The sequence below is a fragment of the Chenopodium album genome, chromosome 27 (assembly GCF_948465745.1).
Source record: "Chenopodium album chromosome 27, dcCheAlbu1.1, whole genome shotgun sequence".
In the NCBI taxonomy this organism is placed as follows: Eukaryota; Viridiplantae; Streptophyta; class Magnoliopsida; order Caryophyllales; family Amaranthaceae; genus Chenopodium; species Chenopodium album.
This window is the reverse complement of record NC_137860.1, coordinates 29,524,667-29,537,958: the sequence shown is the minus strand read 5'-3', so window position 1 is coordinate 29,537,958 and position 13,292 is coordinate 29,524,667. Positions and strand designations below refer to the sequence as shown.

General features: G+C 32.6%; 1 protein-coding gene across 1 annotated transcript; it reads right to left on the bottom strand.

Moving 5' to 3' along the window:
• Positions 1-7,101: 7,101 nt before the first annotated feature.
• On the bottom strand, positions 7,102-9,717 carry LOC145620593 (amino acid transporter AVT6E-like). Its single transcript, XM_081675288.1, has 2 exons — positions 7,580-9,717; positions 7,102-7,235 (listed from the first exon to the last, which is right to left on the bottom strand). The coding sequence occupies exon 1, from the start codon at positions 9,357-9,359 to the stop codon at positions 7,914-7,916; it is 1,446 nt and encodes a 481-aa protein (XP_081531414.1). The 5' UTR covers positions 9,360-9,717; the 3' UTR covers positions 7,102-7,235; positions 7,580-7,913.
• Positions 9,718-13,292: the final 3,575 nt, after the last annotated feature.

Below are 13,292 nucleotides of genomic sequence, written 5' to 3'. Positions count from 1 at the left end.
AACTTGAGGGTATATGCCATGTATTTTAGACACATTATTTGTTGTTAATGGGCCTTGGAAAAATATATAATTGTTGTTTTAGGTTTGTGATATTAATTAATTAAAGAGTATTTAATTATTTATCCTTACGAATTATGTTATGATCTGATTATCTGAACACTACAAACTTGTTTTAAGGGCTCCAAAAAAAGTAAAAAGTTTGAAGTACTTGCCTAACAATTGGAATTCCAATTTTTCAATATGACTTTTTTACTTTTATTTGCAACGATTGTTGACTTGTTGTTATCATAAATTTCCCTTTAGATACGTGATTCAAATGTTACAAATCCCTATAGATCTGACTTATAGAACTAAACAAATCTTAGATGTAAAATAAAAACAAAAGGCAAAACAAAACTTTGGATCCTATTTCTAACTTGTCCTTAGGTAATTACGTCACTTTAGCCAAGCACATAAACACAATTTGTTGATTTAACGAAATATATTTCCTTTGCTCAAAAACTATAGTAAACTTTATAGAGTTCTATGCTTTAGAAAGCTCAATTTTGTGAAAATTATACGAGTTAATATTTTGAAATTAAACGTTGTATAATTAACAAGATGAACCTGAACCCTACGTCGGACACACGGTACACCATAAATTTATATTACTCCCTATATTTCTATGCAAATTACGAAGTATATAGTTTGAGAGATACAAACAACAGTGATATAGTCGAGATTCAATCTCACGTATCAAATTACCATTCTTACACTATTTCTGACTCAAATAAATGCCGATCAACATTAAAAAAGACTACCACATCCTAAGATCACATTAACTATGATGAGTAATTGACCATGTGTATCGATTGCTTCGTCCTTGATCTACTGTAATCTAGGCAATATATAAAATTGCATGGACTGCATGTCTCGACAAAAGCTTAATATAAAGAGCTTATCTTTAGCTATCATTTTGACTTCATAATGTATTGGTATGTAGCAGGTTACCTTGTCTGCCATCACCTCACTTTAATAATATACTTAATAAGTTAATTAATTGCGTGCCATGTATTTTAATTATACTAATTGTCAATCATAGTTGTTATGTTCATGCATTTGCGTTAAAAATTTAAAATATATCCTCCACATTAAGTAATTAATTATGTAACGCTAATAAGTTAGTGTTGGAATGGTCGCTATTATAAATTTTTGGACTATTGTTGTATTTTATAACAAAAGTTGGATTTAATTAGGTAACGTTAATATATAAGTTATACTCCATACATGAAATGATCATGTTTAAGCCACTCCACTATAACACTAGTTACTTATAATAATGACTCAACTGATTAACGTTAATTGATCGGCATTTGGTTTACTTGTTACCACTATAATGATGTTCATTCTTGAGGATTAAAATACATAACTTTTCTAAAGTACTTGTAATCACATAGTATATGCATTTAAATAATGAAAGTTGTAAGTAGATAATAATACCAATAATGAACACAAATGACAAAGTTAAAGTCTCTTATAAATCAAAATATGTCATTTATAAAGTAGCACTTCGAAAATTAGACATGTTTTGATGAAAAAGAATAGGTAGGCGAGAGAAAAATCAGAAAATTTATATACAAGACATGTATACATACCACACGTCCAAACTCCAAACATACATCAAAGACAGAAGCTAAGGTAGTATTAATTCGAGCAGTTGAGTCAGGATTAGTGAGGTCGGATTGAGTCAGGTCTTATTCTAATTTGAGTCATGTTTAATTATTGTTTATAACAAGTATTGAAATTTAAATCGGATTTTATTTGGATTAATTGATTTCAAATCAGATCGGTCCGGATCTGTTTTTGACATGAAACATAACGTTACCTATGTACGTACCTAACTACCTAAGTAAATAATAAGGTTAGAATTAAATCAAGCGTTGAAAAGCTGTACAGTACAGTAAGGAATAATGGGGCAAAAGTCAGAAATACCTAACTATAGTTTTTATTGAGGTTAGCAGAAGAAGTCGATAAAAGGACGTAGTGGTGGGCAGTGCCTAAAAAGTCCTACATACCATGCATATTTTGCAGGACATGCATTAAAATAAATATACATTTGTTGATGATCATCACATTCATCAGTGTGACATTGTACTATAGTTTGTCCTCATAAATCATAATGATACCAAGTATGCCTTTAAATATAGGACGCTCTATTGATGATTATTGACACTCTATTGATGAGTATTGACTCTCTTTTTTTCTATTAATGGCACGTATAGACTATAGATGTGGCCATTTAACACCTATAAATAAAGCAAAATCGTAACAAATTGCATTCAATGCTTAAGTTATATACTTATATGGAGTAGTTCTAGAATTTTGTAAGTAATTTTGTTTTATTTTAATAATTTATTTATTTATTTTTTTTTTTAATACTTGTATATTTAATTGTGATTTAATGTTAAAGTTTTGTGCTTATGTATGTATGCATACCTGTTACGTACTACTATTAATGTCATATTTTAAAGTTAATATCAAGACGAAACTTATTTATACAGTAAAGTTTATATCAAAATGACAATCAAAGACGTGCGAAACCTAGAATAGTAAAATTTTTAAAATATTATAGGAGCAAAATCTAGTAAAAGGCTTTTCTTTCTAAAGTGCTATATTTATGAGTGAGTTCCAACAACATGCTGTATAACAATATTGTCTGACATCAAAGATTAATCAAACAACTTCACTTTAACGTAGGAACATGATTGATTTCATTAGTAGATGATAATACATCATGAACAATCAAAGAATCTAAACTTGAGCTCACTTATAGCCTAAGTAAAATGAATCTAATGAACAATAATTGAAAGTTGCTTTTTTTTGTTTTATATTATTGTGGAATAGTACAAGTGGCCTTTGAGCCTATCCCACAATGTGAATATTGGCCAACTCATCTCATAGCAAGTGAGGATGGGAAAAGAAGGTAACTTAGGGACTGTTCTCTTACGTTGAAATTCAGTTCAGTTCAGCTCAGCTCAATTCAGTTCAGCTCCTAATTTCCTTCTCTTATAAAATATTCATTTCAGTTCAGTTCTGTTCAGTTCAGCTGAGTTCAGTCAATGAGAACAGGTCCAAATTCAACAAACTTAATCAACACAACTTATTATTTTTAAATAAAAATAAACAATGAATTCTTACTTTTTATCCCATTTTTAGCATTAACTTTTAGCAAAACTCAATCAAATGGTGAAAACTTACATACATGACATACATGATTTCGAATTCATTAAATCATGTCGTACTAGGAGCACTTTAAAAGTATTATTATCTTACCTTATATTATCTCCACCCTTAAAACAGCTTATGCAATTGTGATGGGCAAGTTGTCTCTTAAATGTATGAGGTCGACCCAACCCTACTATATTAATACTATGAGTTCTAACTATAAGATATAATGAGTTGACAATAATGAAGTGCTAAACAACTCAATCTGTCAAAATCTTAATCATAATGAGCTAGATTAAGACCAATTCAAACAAAAAATACTCCTTAAAAGATCGGACATAATAAACCAGAGGTACAATATATGTAGGTCCAAAAACAAGAAATTTGCTAACAGTTCAAATTCACATGTATTCACATGCCTTCTTTGTAAGCATGTAATCAATTGATATTTTGGACTTTGTCATAATTTTTGGTCTCTTCTTCTTTCACAAATTTTGAGAATGAGACATGTAATGGAATGTAATGTTACCATGTGAAATTATTTTTGTCCTCAACGTATAATAACACTCAATGACCCTTTCCCATACTCCACCTATCAATTTCAATTCTTTGATATTTATTTTAGATTTGGATAGTGATCATGTTTCAATGGTTTGGAACTTTAGCCTATGTAACAAGGTTTAAATGTTGGTTGAACACTAATTTAATTGTATTGGTTAGAAGTTAGGACAATGAAAGGGATAGCCTTTGAGTTTATATATAGATTGAAATTTGAAAATAAAATGAATCGTATGGAAGGATAATGACAATTTTTAGGATCGACCAAACATTATTGCATCATACTTGTATATGAAAGGGGTCGAATTTATTGAAACAAGAAATAATGCAATGACTAAGGGTTATATGTGGGGAGCTATTATTGCTTTTCTAGCTAAATGCAAGTACTAAATGTAAAGAAGAAATTGTCTGATGTCACAAAAATAATGCAAAGAGTTTCTGAGTTTGCATGATACATTGAAATCAATAAGTTGTAGGATTGTAGGTACTAATCATGCATAATTTTACTTCATTTAATAATGCGGTGGTTTGACATTATTAAACCGTATCAACAAAGAACAATAATTTATCAATATACAAAATTTAAATAATGTAACATAATCTAATATTGGCTTCTAATTTCATACAAGCATTCAAATTTCGGTCTCTTGTTTAGATTGTCATTCTATTTGATTCTCAACATTTTGGTGTATTGATTCTGTACTTTGATATTCTAAATTAAGGTATTCAATCAAAATTAAAGCTCATCATTATAATGACCGACGATATGGTGTAATTTAATTTAAATTGAATTACATGATGGAATATTATGCTTAACACCGTGTATTATTAGATACTTAACCATTATACGGAGTACCTTTAACTAGTACTCCAAAAATTGGTTCCCGATAATTAAGTGAACTAAAATTATTAAACTCGAAAACAAAACATGAAAGCAGTTAGATTAGGTACAAGTGTCGTAGAGTTTTCTTCACTGCACAATAAAATCATGACCATAAAAGGCAATGCAACAATAAGAGGCGATGCAAAGCTATACGTAACCATTGAACTACACGCATGGATAAGTTTGGAGTAGCAATGCATTGAATAATGACCCAACAAACACCATTTATTACCCAATTAATTAGGTCTAACTATGAATGTTCATTGTCTTTAAATTTAATCATATTGACCAAAATAAATAGGCAAACACATTCCGTTTGTACTTCACTATAATCGTTTTGCCTCATAAACATCTTTTCATATCTCAACCACGGATTAATTGTTTTGAAAACATCTTTTTTTGACTGAATTAAATATTCATTTGATATAGAGGACCCTAATATGCCTGCAAAGTGAACTCCGAGCCCAGCGTAGAGTCAAGCCTTTGACGCCCAAGTTAGTAACCAAATAAGTTAGGAGAGGGTGTATTTTGAAAAATGGGTTTGGCATGAACCAGAGGAGGAGTGACTGAGGTAAACAGCATCCTCTAAGTGGTTCACAAACGAACCGGGGTTTGTTGTAAACCCTTCTCAAAAAATTCGGCTTCTGCGACATTTTATAGTACAAATTCAATAGATTTCAGTGAGCTAAAATATAAAAAACCTACTCGTAGTCATCAAGCACTATCTAAGGGAGTTTAGTAAAGTTGTGAAATTCATAACCTATTATAGTGTTTCTGACACTTCTATGCTCACATTCCTCTATTGTGGTTTGTGAGTTTCAACATTCTGCTGTCTCCTGTGTAGAGCATTACTGTCCAATTTTCATCATGGTTTTATACTCAGTATGACTAAAGCTAAGTCAGTCATCAAGCCAAGCTTAATGCCCCACCACTGAAAGGGCCCCACCCAAGTGCACATAGCATAGTGCATCCACCATTGCATCCCTCACATGTGTCAGCATGTAACGTGGCACCAACGCATCAATCACGTATGTTGCCACATGACGTAGACACACCAACACTTGTGGTGCACACACCATTGTACCAATAACTAGTAGTTTTGTGCACCCGAGTGTACCACACCATTGAGGAATGGGGAGTTGTCATGACCATCTTCTGTCTCTCTGTTCATCCTAGAACCCCAAATATATATATCCTCAAGAGTCAAAGCCCAACAACTTGGGCCTAAAGAGTTGGGCCTAAAGAGTTCTTATGAAACACAATAAAGTGTAATAGTGAAAATTGTCTTTGGGCCTAGTTTATTAAAATTGCAGTGGCTTACTTTGGTTTCACTGTCCCTAAGGGCTAAGGCTAAGGTACGGTTGGAATTACAGCATCCTGGCTTCTACAATTAGAATCAACTTCACTTAACCTGTACTCTAGAACTGTAAAGTCTACATTCTCTGCAATACTCTCACATTTAATCTCAAATTTGTATTTAACACACTTTTGACACAGCTACAATAAACTTTAGAAAGGACAGTGAATTAATAACAATGGAAACATCAAGAAGAATGAATCGGGCATGGGAAACATCAGAGGCTCTTCCTGTAAAAGAGTGCATTAAGAAAGCATAAGAGAAGGTGCTAGCAGTGATAACAACACCACACCATACATTAGTCGAGCATCAATCACTCAAATGAGATCTAGGCAATGGGTTGACCTGTCTTTATAGCTAGTATTCTACAAGGCTTAGAATGAGCAATCCATGTTAACAGCAGCAACTCCTTTCTTAAGAGCCTAACGCCTATGGTGAGGAAGAAGAGTCTGAAAGACTTTGTTAACCTCATGGCTTGTCAAATTCCAATGATCAATCCAAGGCTTTCTCAAAGTGAGGGTGATTTCTCAAGAATAAATGCTTAGAAGGCTAGAGATAAAAGATAAATCTTGATTCTTGAGTAGACGAGAGTTTTTCGAACGAGGGGGCAGACATGCTGAATGATTATGGCATAAGAACCATTCTCAAATCTATCCTTTCAAGTGCAAGGTTACTCAGTCACTCTTAGTGCCCTCAGCAAGCTATTAACATAACGAAGAGTATCAAAGTCCTATCTCTCAATACTTCCCAAGTCCCAACTCAAATTTACTCAATATGCCTATACCTCCCAACACATTACAAGTATATTCGTCAGACATTTATCAAAATCATAAAAGACACATAATGACATAAGCTGTTCCGCATCATAATTTCAGAGTCAATATTACAGCTCGTTTATCCAAACTCATCAAGAATCCTAAAACAATATTTTGCTTGTCAATAAGTACCCATCAATCAGTTCCCAATTATTTCTACATGTGATCGGTCCAAAATACAGTCCAGTAAGAATGTCATTAACCTAACAAACCATAACAGGGAAGCAACCCCATTGCTTGATTTATGAGATTCAAAGCCAAACCATCTAGCAAACATCCAATATTTAGCATGACAGTATCCCACAAAATTGCAGAACATTTTCCAATCAAGTAAAAGCTGAATCTGAGCTCCCAAGAATTTAAGTGCTTCACTCATTGAAGTGCACTGAGAGGCAAGAAGCAGACGATAAAATAAATACTGAAATTCAAAGACAATCAAGACTCAAACGTACTGATTCAAACAAGAATGTAAACAGTTATACTTGATGCAAGACTAAATTTGAAAAAAAAAATATTCAAAATATTGCTATTAAAGTAACACACTGGTCGGATTCGGCATCCGGAAACAGCTAATAATACTACACTGTATTTATTCTGCAGTTTCCTACACAAAAATCAGGCCAGAGATACAAATACTGCTTTTATGCACAACAATGACCTGTTCAAGAATAAATGAATGAACACTTGAGGCTTTAACACATTACACGAGATCAACTGATCAAGTTTGAGAGATGTGAATTAGTTCTAAGAACAGGGGCTTACAGTGATGGAGCCTCCAAATCCTTGAACATGCAGCAGTTCTCATGAAAGTCTCCCCCTTCATGTCAAGCCATCAAACTGATTTCGTGCAATCAGTCACAACCTCAATATCGAGCTAAAATCTATCCTTGGATCGACATCCATGATGGATAAACAAATGTTGTGTCCCATTGTGGAACAATTTACATATGGAGAAACTCATAAATGTAATAGTACACTCCCTGTTTCCAGGGGCCCCTCGAATTTCCGCAGCAGAAGTAGATTAGCCTGTATAAGTCTCTTCGTTATCCCCCCAAAGAATATCAACTAAAAGACACCTAATTTGTGAAAAACACAACTAAGAATGATCTTGTAGTCCATAAACATTGCCAATCACTCCAATGATACCAACTACTGCAGCCACTACCAGCATGGTCCATGAGAAAAACTTCTCTCCACGGGTCAAGCTTTGCCCTTGCCCATCCAACCGTAATGCAATAAGACATGGAAATATGAAACCCAATGATACTGCTGTTGTTGCCCCCGTAAACTTGAATGCAGTCCAAATGCTAGGAATCATTGTAGAACCAAGATAAAGCAAGGCTAACAACACAGTAGTTAGGATGTAAAGCCTTTTCTTACTATCTGAAATAGATGAATCGGTAAAAATCAAGGCATTAACTGCTTCCCGTAGTGAAAAATGAATAACTGGGAAGACAAGAACTAGATGCAGAATGTATCCTATCCTAATGATATAATTCAGGGCAGCACTGTAGGGAATTCCAAGATCTGTATCAAAATTGGTGAGAATATCAGATTCAGTGTTCTTCCCAAAAAGCAAATATCCAGAGAAGGCAGTAAAACCATAAACCACTACAGTAACAAGTGTTGTGATTCTTACTACGCGATTCATCTTTTGCGGAGAACGCCCATCAAGCTCATTATAAATAGGCTGAACATTGAAGTGGCAAACATACGCATTCGTCATCACTGGGATCACCACAAGCAAATTCACAATCGCCTGCTTAGAACTAAAATCCGGTGTCAACCTAGGAGGATCAATCTTCCCTTCAACAACCTTAACAAGTGCAATGGAACATGTCACAACAACAAAGACCACCGCAAGTGCAACTGAAGCAGCTGAAGTCAAGCTCAAGGAGTCAATCTTCTCCAACGCACACAACGGTGCCAAAAACACGAGCAAAACCACCAATATCACAAGCTTCCTCTGATCCCAAACACCATTACCCATCATCTGATCAAAAACCCCAACATGATGATACGAACCCGACATAACATCACCAATTATAATCAAATAAACAACCAAAACCCCTGCATTGTTTATAATAATACAAATCTCGGACAAGATCCTCGCAGGACGGCCTAGGGCAAACTGAACAACCTCACCATACGACAGTGCTTTCGAATGCACCGCGAATCTAACAAGTAATTCGACACTAATCTCAGACAAAATCCCTATAACAACTATCAAAACCATCCCTAAACCTAACCCCAGAACCCCCATTGCCGCCGGCAAAGCCATGATCCCAGCACCAATAATCGAAGTAGTCAGATTAAAAACTGCACCAGGAACCCCAGACCCTTTACCAATACCACCGACAATTAAGGGGTAATTAGGGTAATTATCAAATTCAGAATCATCAATATCAACATTACCATCAACCACATTCGGTGGTTTTACATACCCATTACTAGTAATTGGTATAAGAGATGATGTATCATGATTTTGCAATTGTAATTCCACAAATTTATCACTAGGAACAGCTGAATAACCACTAGCCATTGTCTAATATATCAACAATAAACTAGCGATTATAATTAAAAAACTATATAATATATGATTATATAACAAAATTGAATGAATCAAACAATAAAGATTAGAACTTTAACGATTTGAACTTACAGAATAACAGATCCAAGAGTAATATCCTCAAAATCGTGAATTTGGGTTGATGGGATTTTAGAAAAGGAGGGAATTTGTAGAAAAATTGAGGAATTGGGGCTAGATCTGAGGACGGTCAACTGTAAAAAATTGGGAAGATCGGAAAATCAAGAAGAAAGAATTGTATGAAAAAATTGAAGAACTAATGTAAGGAGAAATAGAAATGATTTATGGACCGTCAGATTAGAATGAACACGGTTTATTAAATCATAAGCAAGTAGAAGAGAGGAACTTTCTTTGTGAGCAAAGTCTGTTTAGTCTATCTGTCGGTAAGATGTCAAATTTAAGGGTCACTTTTTTTTCTTTTTTTTTTTTTTTTTTATGAACTTGATAAAATTTTTGAAGTAAAAAAATTGTGGAAGAGTTTAAAAGTACAAAAAAGTAATGTAAATTAATTGGTTAATTGATGGTCAGAAGGATAGTACATAATACAATTTGGTGAGTTTCATAAGGAATAGGACTTGGAGCCAAACTAATTTCTTAATACTCTACTAATACTTCATGATAAAAAAAAAAAAAAAATCTTTTCTTCTAATGTTATAATGGATTCATGCTAGTGTATGTACACAAACTTTTAAATGAATTGGATACATTGATAAAAACCTTACTATAAACTACTATGTATATAACAATTTACCTTTATATAAAATAAAGTCACAAAGTTTTAAAAGTGGGTAACCATATTGTATGGCAGGAATTACTTGATCAGAGGTTATTTGATCGATCAACGATTACTTTATCAATCAGGGGTTATGTAGTTGGAATTACTTGGTCTGTCAACGATTACTCGATCGATCAAGAGTTATGTGCCCGAGATTATTTGGTCAAGGGTTAGTTGGTCAGTCAATGGTTACTCGGTTGATCAATGGTTACCCGATCAGTGATTTGGTCGGCCCCACAAACTACGCACTGAATAAAAGTTACTTAGGGCCTGTTCACATTTACTTAATTTCAGTTCAGTTCAGTTCAGCTCCAATCAGTTCAGTTCAGTTCCAATCAGTTCAGTTCAGTTCAGCTCTTAATTTCCCTCTCACATAAAATATTCATTTCAGTTCAATTCAGTTCAGTTCAGTTCCAATCAGTTCAGTTCAGCTTCAGTTCAGTTCAGTTCAGCTCAGTTCAATAAATATGAACAGTAAATATGAACAGGCCCTTAGTTTTTACTGATAGATTAAATTTATTTCTTACTTGTACCCAAAAAAAGAAAAAAAACAAAAAATTCATGTAACATTGATAGAGTAACCTCTTATTATACTTATCGAGTAATATCAATAATTGATACATGAGTAATAGTTATCCCAAATGTGGATTAAAGTTATTTTTAATTTTGGTACTCATTAAGAATTGTTTAGAGAGACACTTGATTTATTTATTTTTTTTATTTTTTTTATTTTTTTTGGGAAACACTTTATTATAATTTATAAAGTGGGACACCAATTAGTATATACTCCGTATTTAAATGGTTTCATGTTTCCAAAGCACGACAAAATTTGATTCATTTACTCCCTCTAAATCTTTTTTAATACTGGGTATGTGCTGTTATTTTTTTTTTTTTTTTTTTGTACAACTTTAATTTCCAATTAATGTGATTTGCATTTAATAAGATGTAGTTAGTTCATGTATCATAAAATAGAAAATGTTACTCCGTATACAATTAGGGTTATACTCCCTCCGTCCCAAAAAGAACGACTCATTTGGCCAAAACTTTTGTCCCAAAAAGAATGACCCATTTGCATTAAAACACCCATCAATTTGCTACAATATTTGTGCAAAATTAGCTTCCCCATATAAAAATTTGATTTTCTATGTTATTTTATTACAATATCTCTATTTTTTTACAAACCCCATGTAAATTTATCTCTCCAATATGCTTTTACTTCTGTTTACTTAACTTCCTTAATACCCGCGTAATCAACCCAAATGGGTCATTCTTTTTGGGACGGAGGGAGTATATAAGGAGCTAAAAATGAAAAAAAACAAAAACAAAAAAAAATGTAACATTTATTACACTGATTTATGTGTGATATGTCATGTATTTCTAAATGAATATGCAATTAGAAAAATATTAAATATTTATTCTTAACCCTAAGGGTTACATATAGCATTATCATGTAGACGTATTAGATACGAATATTGTTTTAAGCAACACGAGAATACCTAGATCTAATAAATATCAACGTAACTTTTGTTTTAAGTAAAGAGGACCTTGACCAAATCTCAACCTTTATGGTCTTTTTAGTTTAATATTTACAAGTTAATCACTTGACAGAAAAGGAAAGGGTAAGGGTATTCCCACCCTAAGCACCCTCAGCTCACTTGGAAGGATTTGAACTTAATTAAACCTCTAAAATTTAAAGTAAGAAACTAACCATGTGAGCCAACACTCTACTGTTATCTTGTTGATATGGTCTAAAACAAGTTGGCTGCATTTGTATTATACATTCAAATTAAAGCATTTTCCTTTCTTTCGAGTACATTAGTATATAACCAAGAAAACAAGTAAAGAGTAAAGTTGTAGTGTTCATTAGTATATAATTCAACAAGTTAAATCAAGTTGGCATATACATGTGTGTCTGTGATTCACTTCACATGTTCAAGCAATAGTCTAAAGACTCTAAAAAGTACAGTTTTACTCAAAGTTTTAGCTTTGCTTCAACATAGTGTTTTTCTCACCACTTTGTGGCTTTTACTTGGAATAAATTAGACTAATAATCAGTTATTATGTAATCTCTATTGTTGTTTAAAATGTTGATCTCACTATTATGTAAATAACATGCACCATATTGGACAGAATTGTACAACATACATAGCTTTAACTTAACAAATAAGGTTTCTAAAGAATCATGGAATATTTTTAATCTTTATTTTTTAGGCAAAATTGATGGAAGAGAAAGAGGGCATTAGTGATGGTGACAATGAGAAGGATCGGAAATGGAGGAGGCTAGCTATATAAGGGTGGAGATGGTTTTTGCTTCATGAAATGTGGAAGTGTTTTTGAATTTGTTAAAGGTGTTCTTTACATAGCTAATACGCATTTAAAAGCTAAAGAATAGAAGAAGATCACAAAAAAAAATAAGCAGAAAAGATATGACAAAAACTTCAATACATAATAGATTGAAATAACATATAACATACATAATAAAAGCACGACTATCATCAATTGGAAAATTCTGGTATAATTGTTGTACCAAATAGTTTAACGGTCCTTTCATAAGCTCATAAAGGGGAGAAAATAGGGTTTTTTTTGGGGGGGATTTATTTTAAAAATATAAAAATCAAGTTGCAATTTTGATTGGTTGAAAGGAAGAGTATTGTAGCCTATTTGGCTTGAAGCATTTTCATTTTTTTGGAAAAGTGACTGACATATCCCTAATGGCTAAATATAAGAATCTAAAAAAAAAAAAATTAGCACATTGCATTAAGTCATTATATTTCTAATTATATAAATCCTATTTGAAAATTTGTAATCTCTTGATCAATCTACAACAAAAAAAACATACTTATGTATGATTTTTTTCAGTTTAATTCATACTTATAAGTTATAACAATAACTTTTGTGATCTGGTTTACAATTAGTGTATTAAAAACTTTCAGGGTAACTCAAAGTCAATATGGGGTAATTTTTAACCTCAATCTTAATATGATTTTAACTTTTTAATGTATATAGACAATGAGATAAGATTTATAAGGGTAATCAGTTACTTTCACCCACTAAGATTTGATTTTCATATATAAAAATAAAGCATATAATGTGATATATATGGTGGTAATTAA

Excerpts from the sequence above, each read along its gene's own strand:
- LOC145620593 (XM_081675288.1), bottom strand. The coding sequence starts at position 9,359 with ATGGCTAGTGGTTATTCAGCTGTTCCTAGTGATAAATTTGTGGAATTA.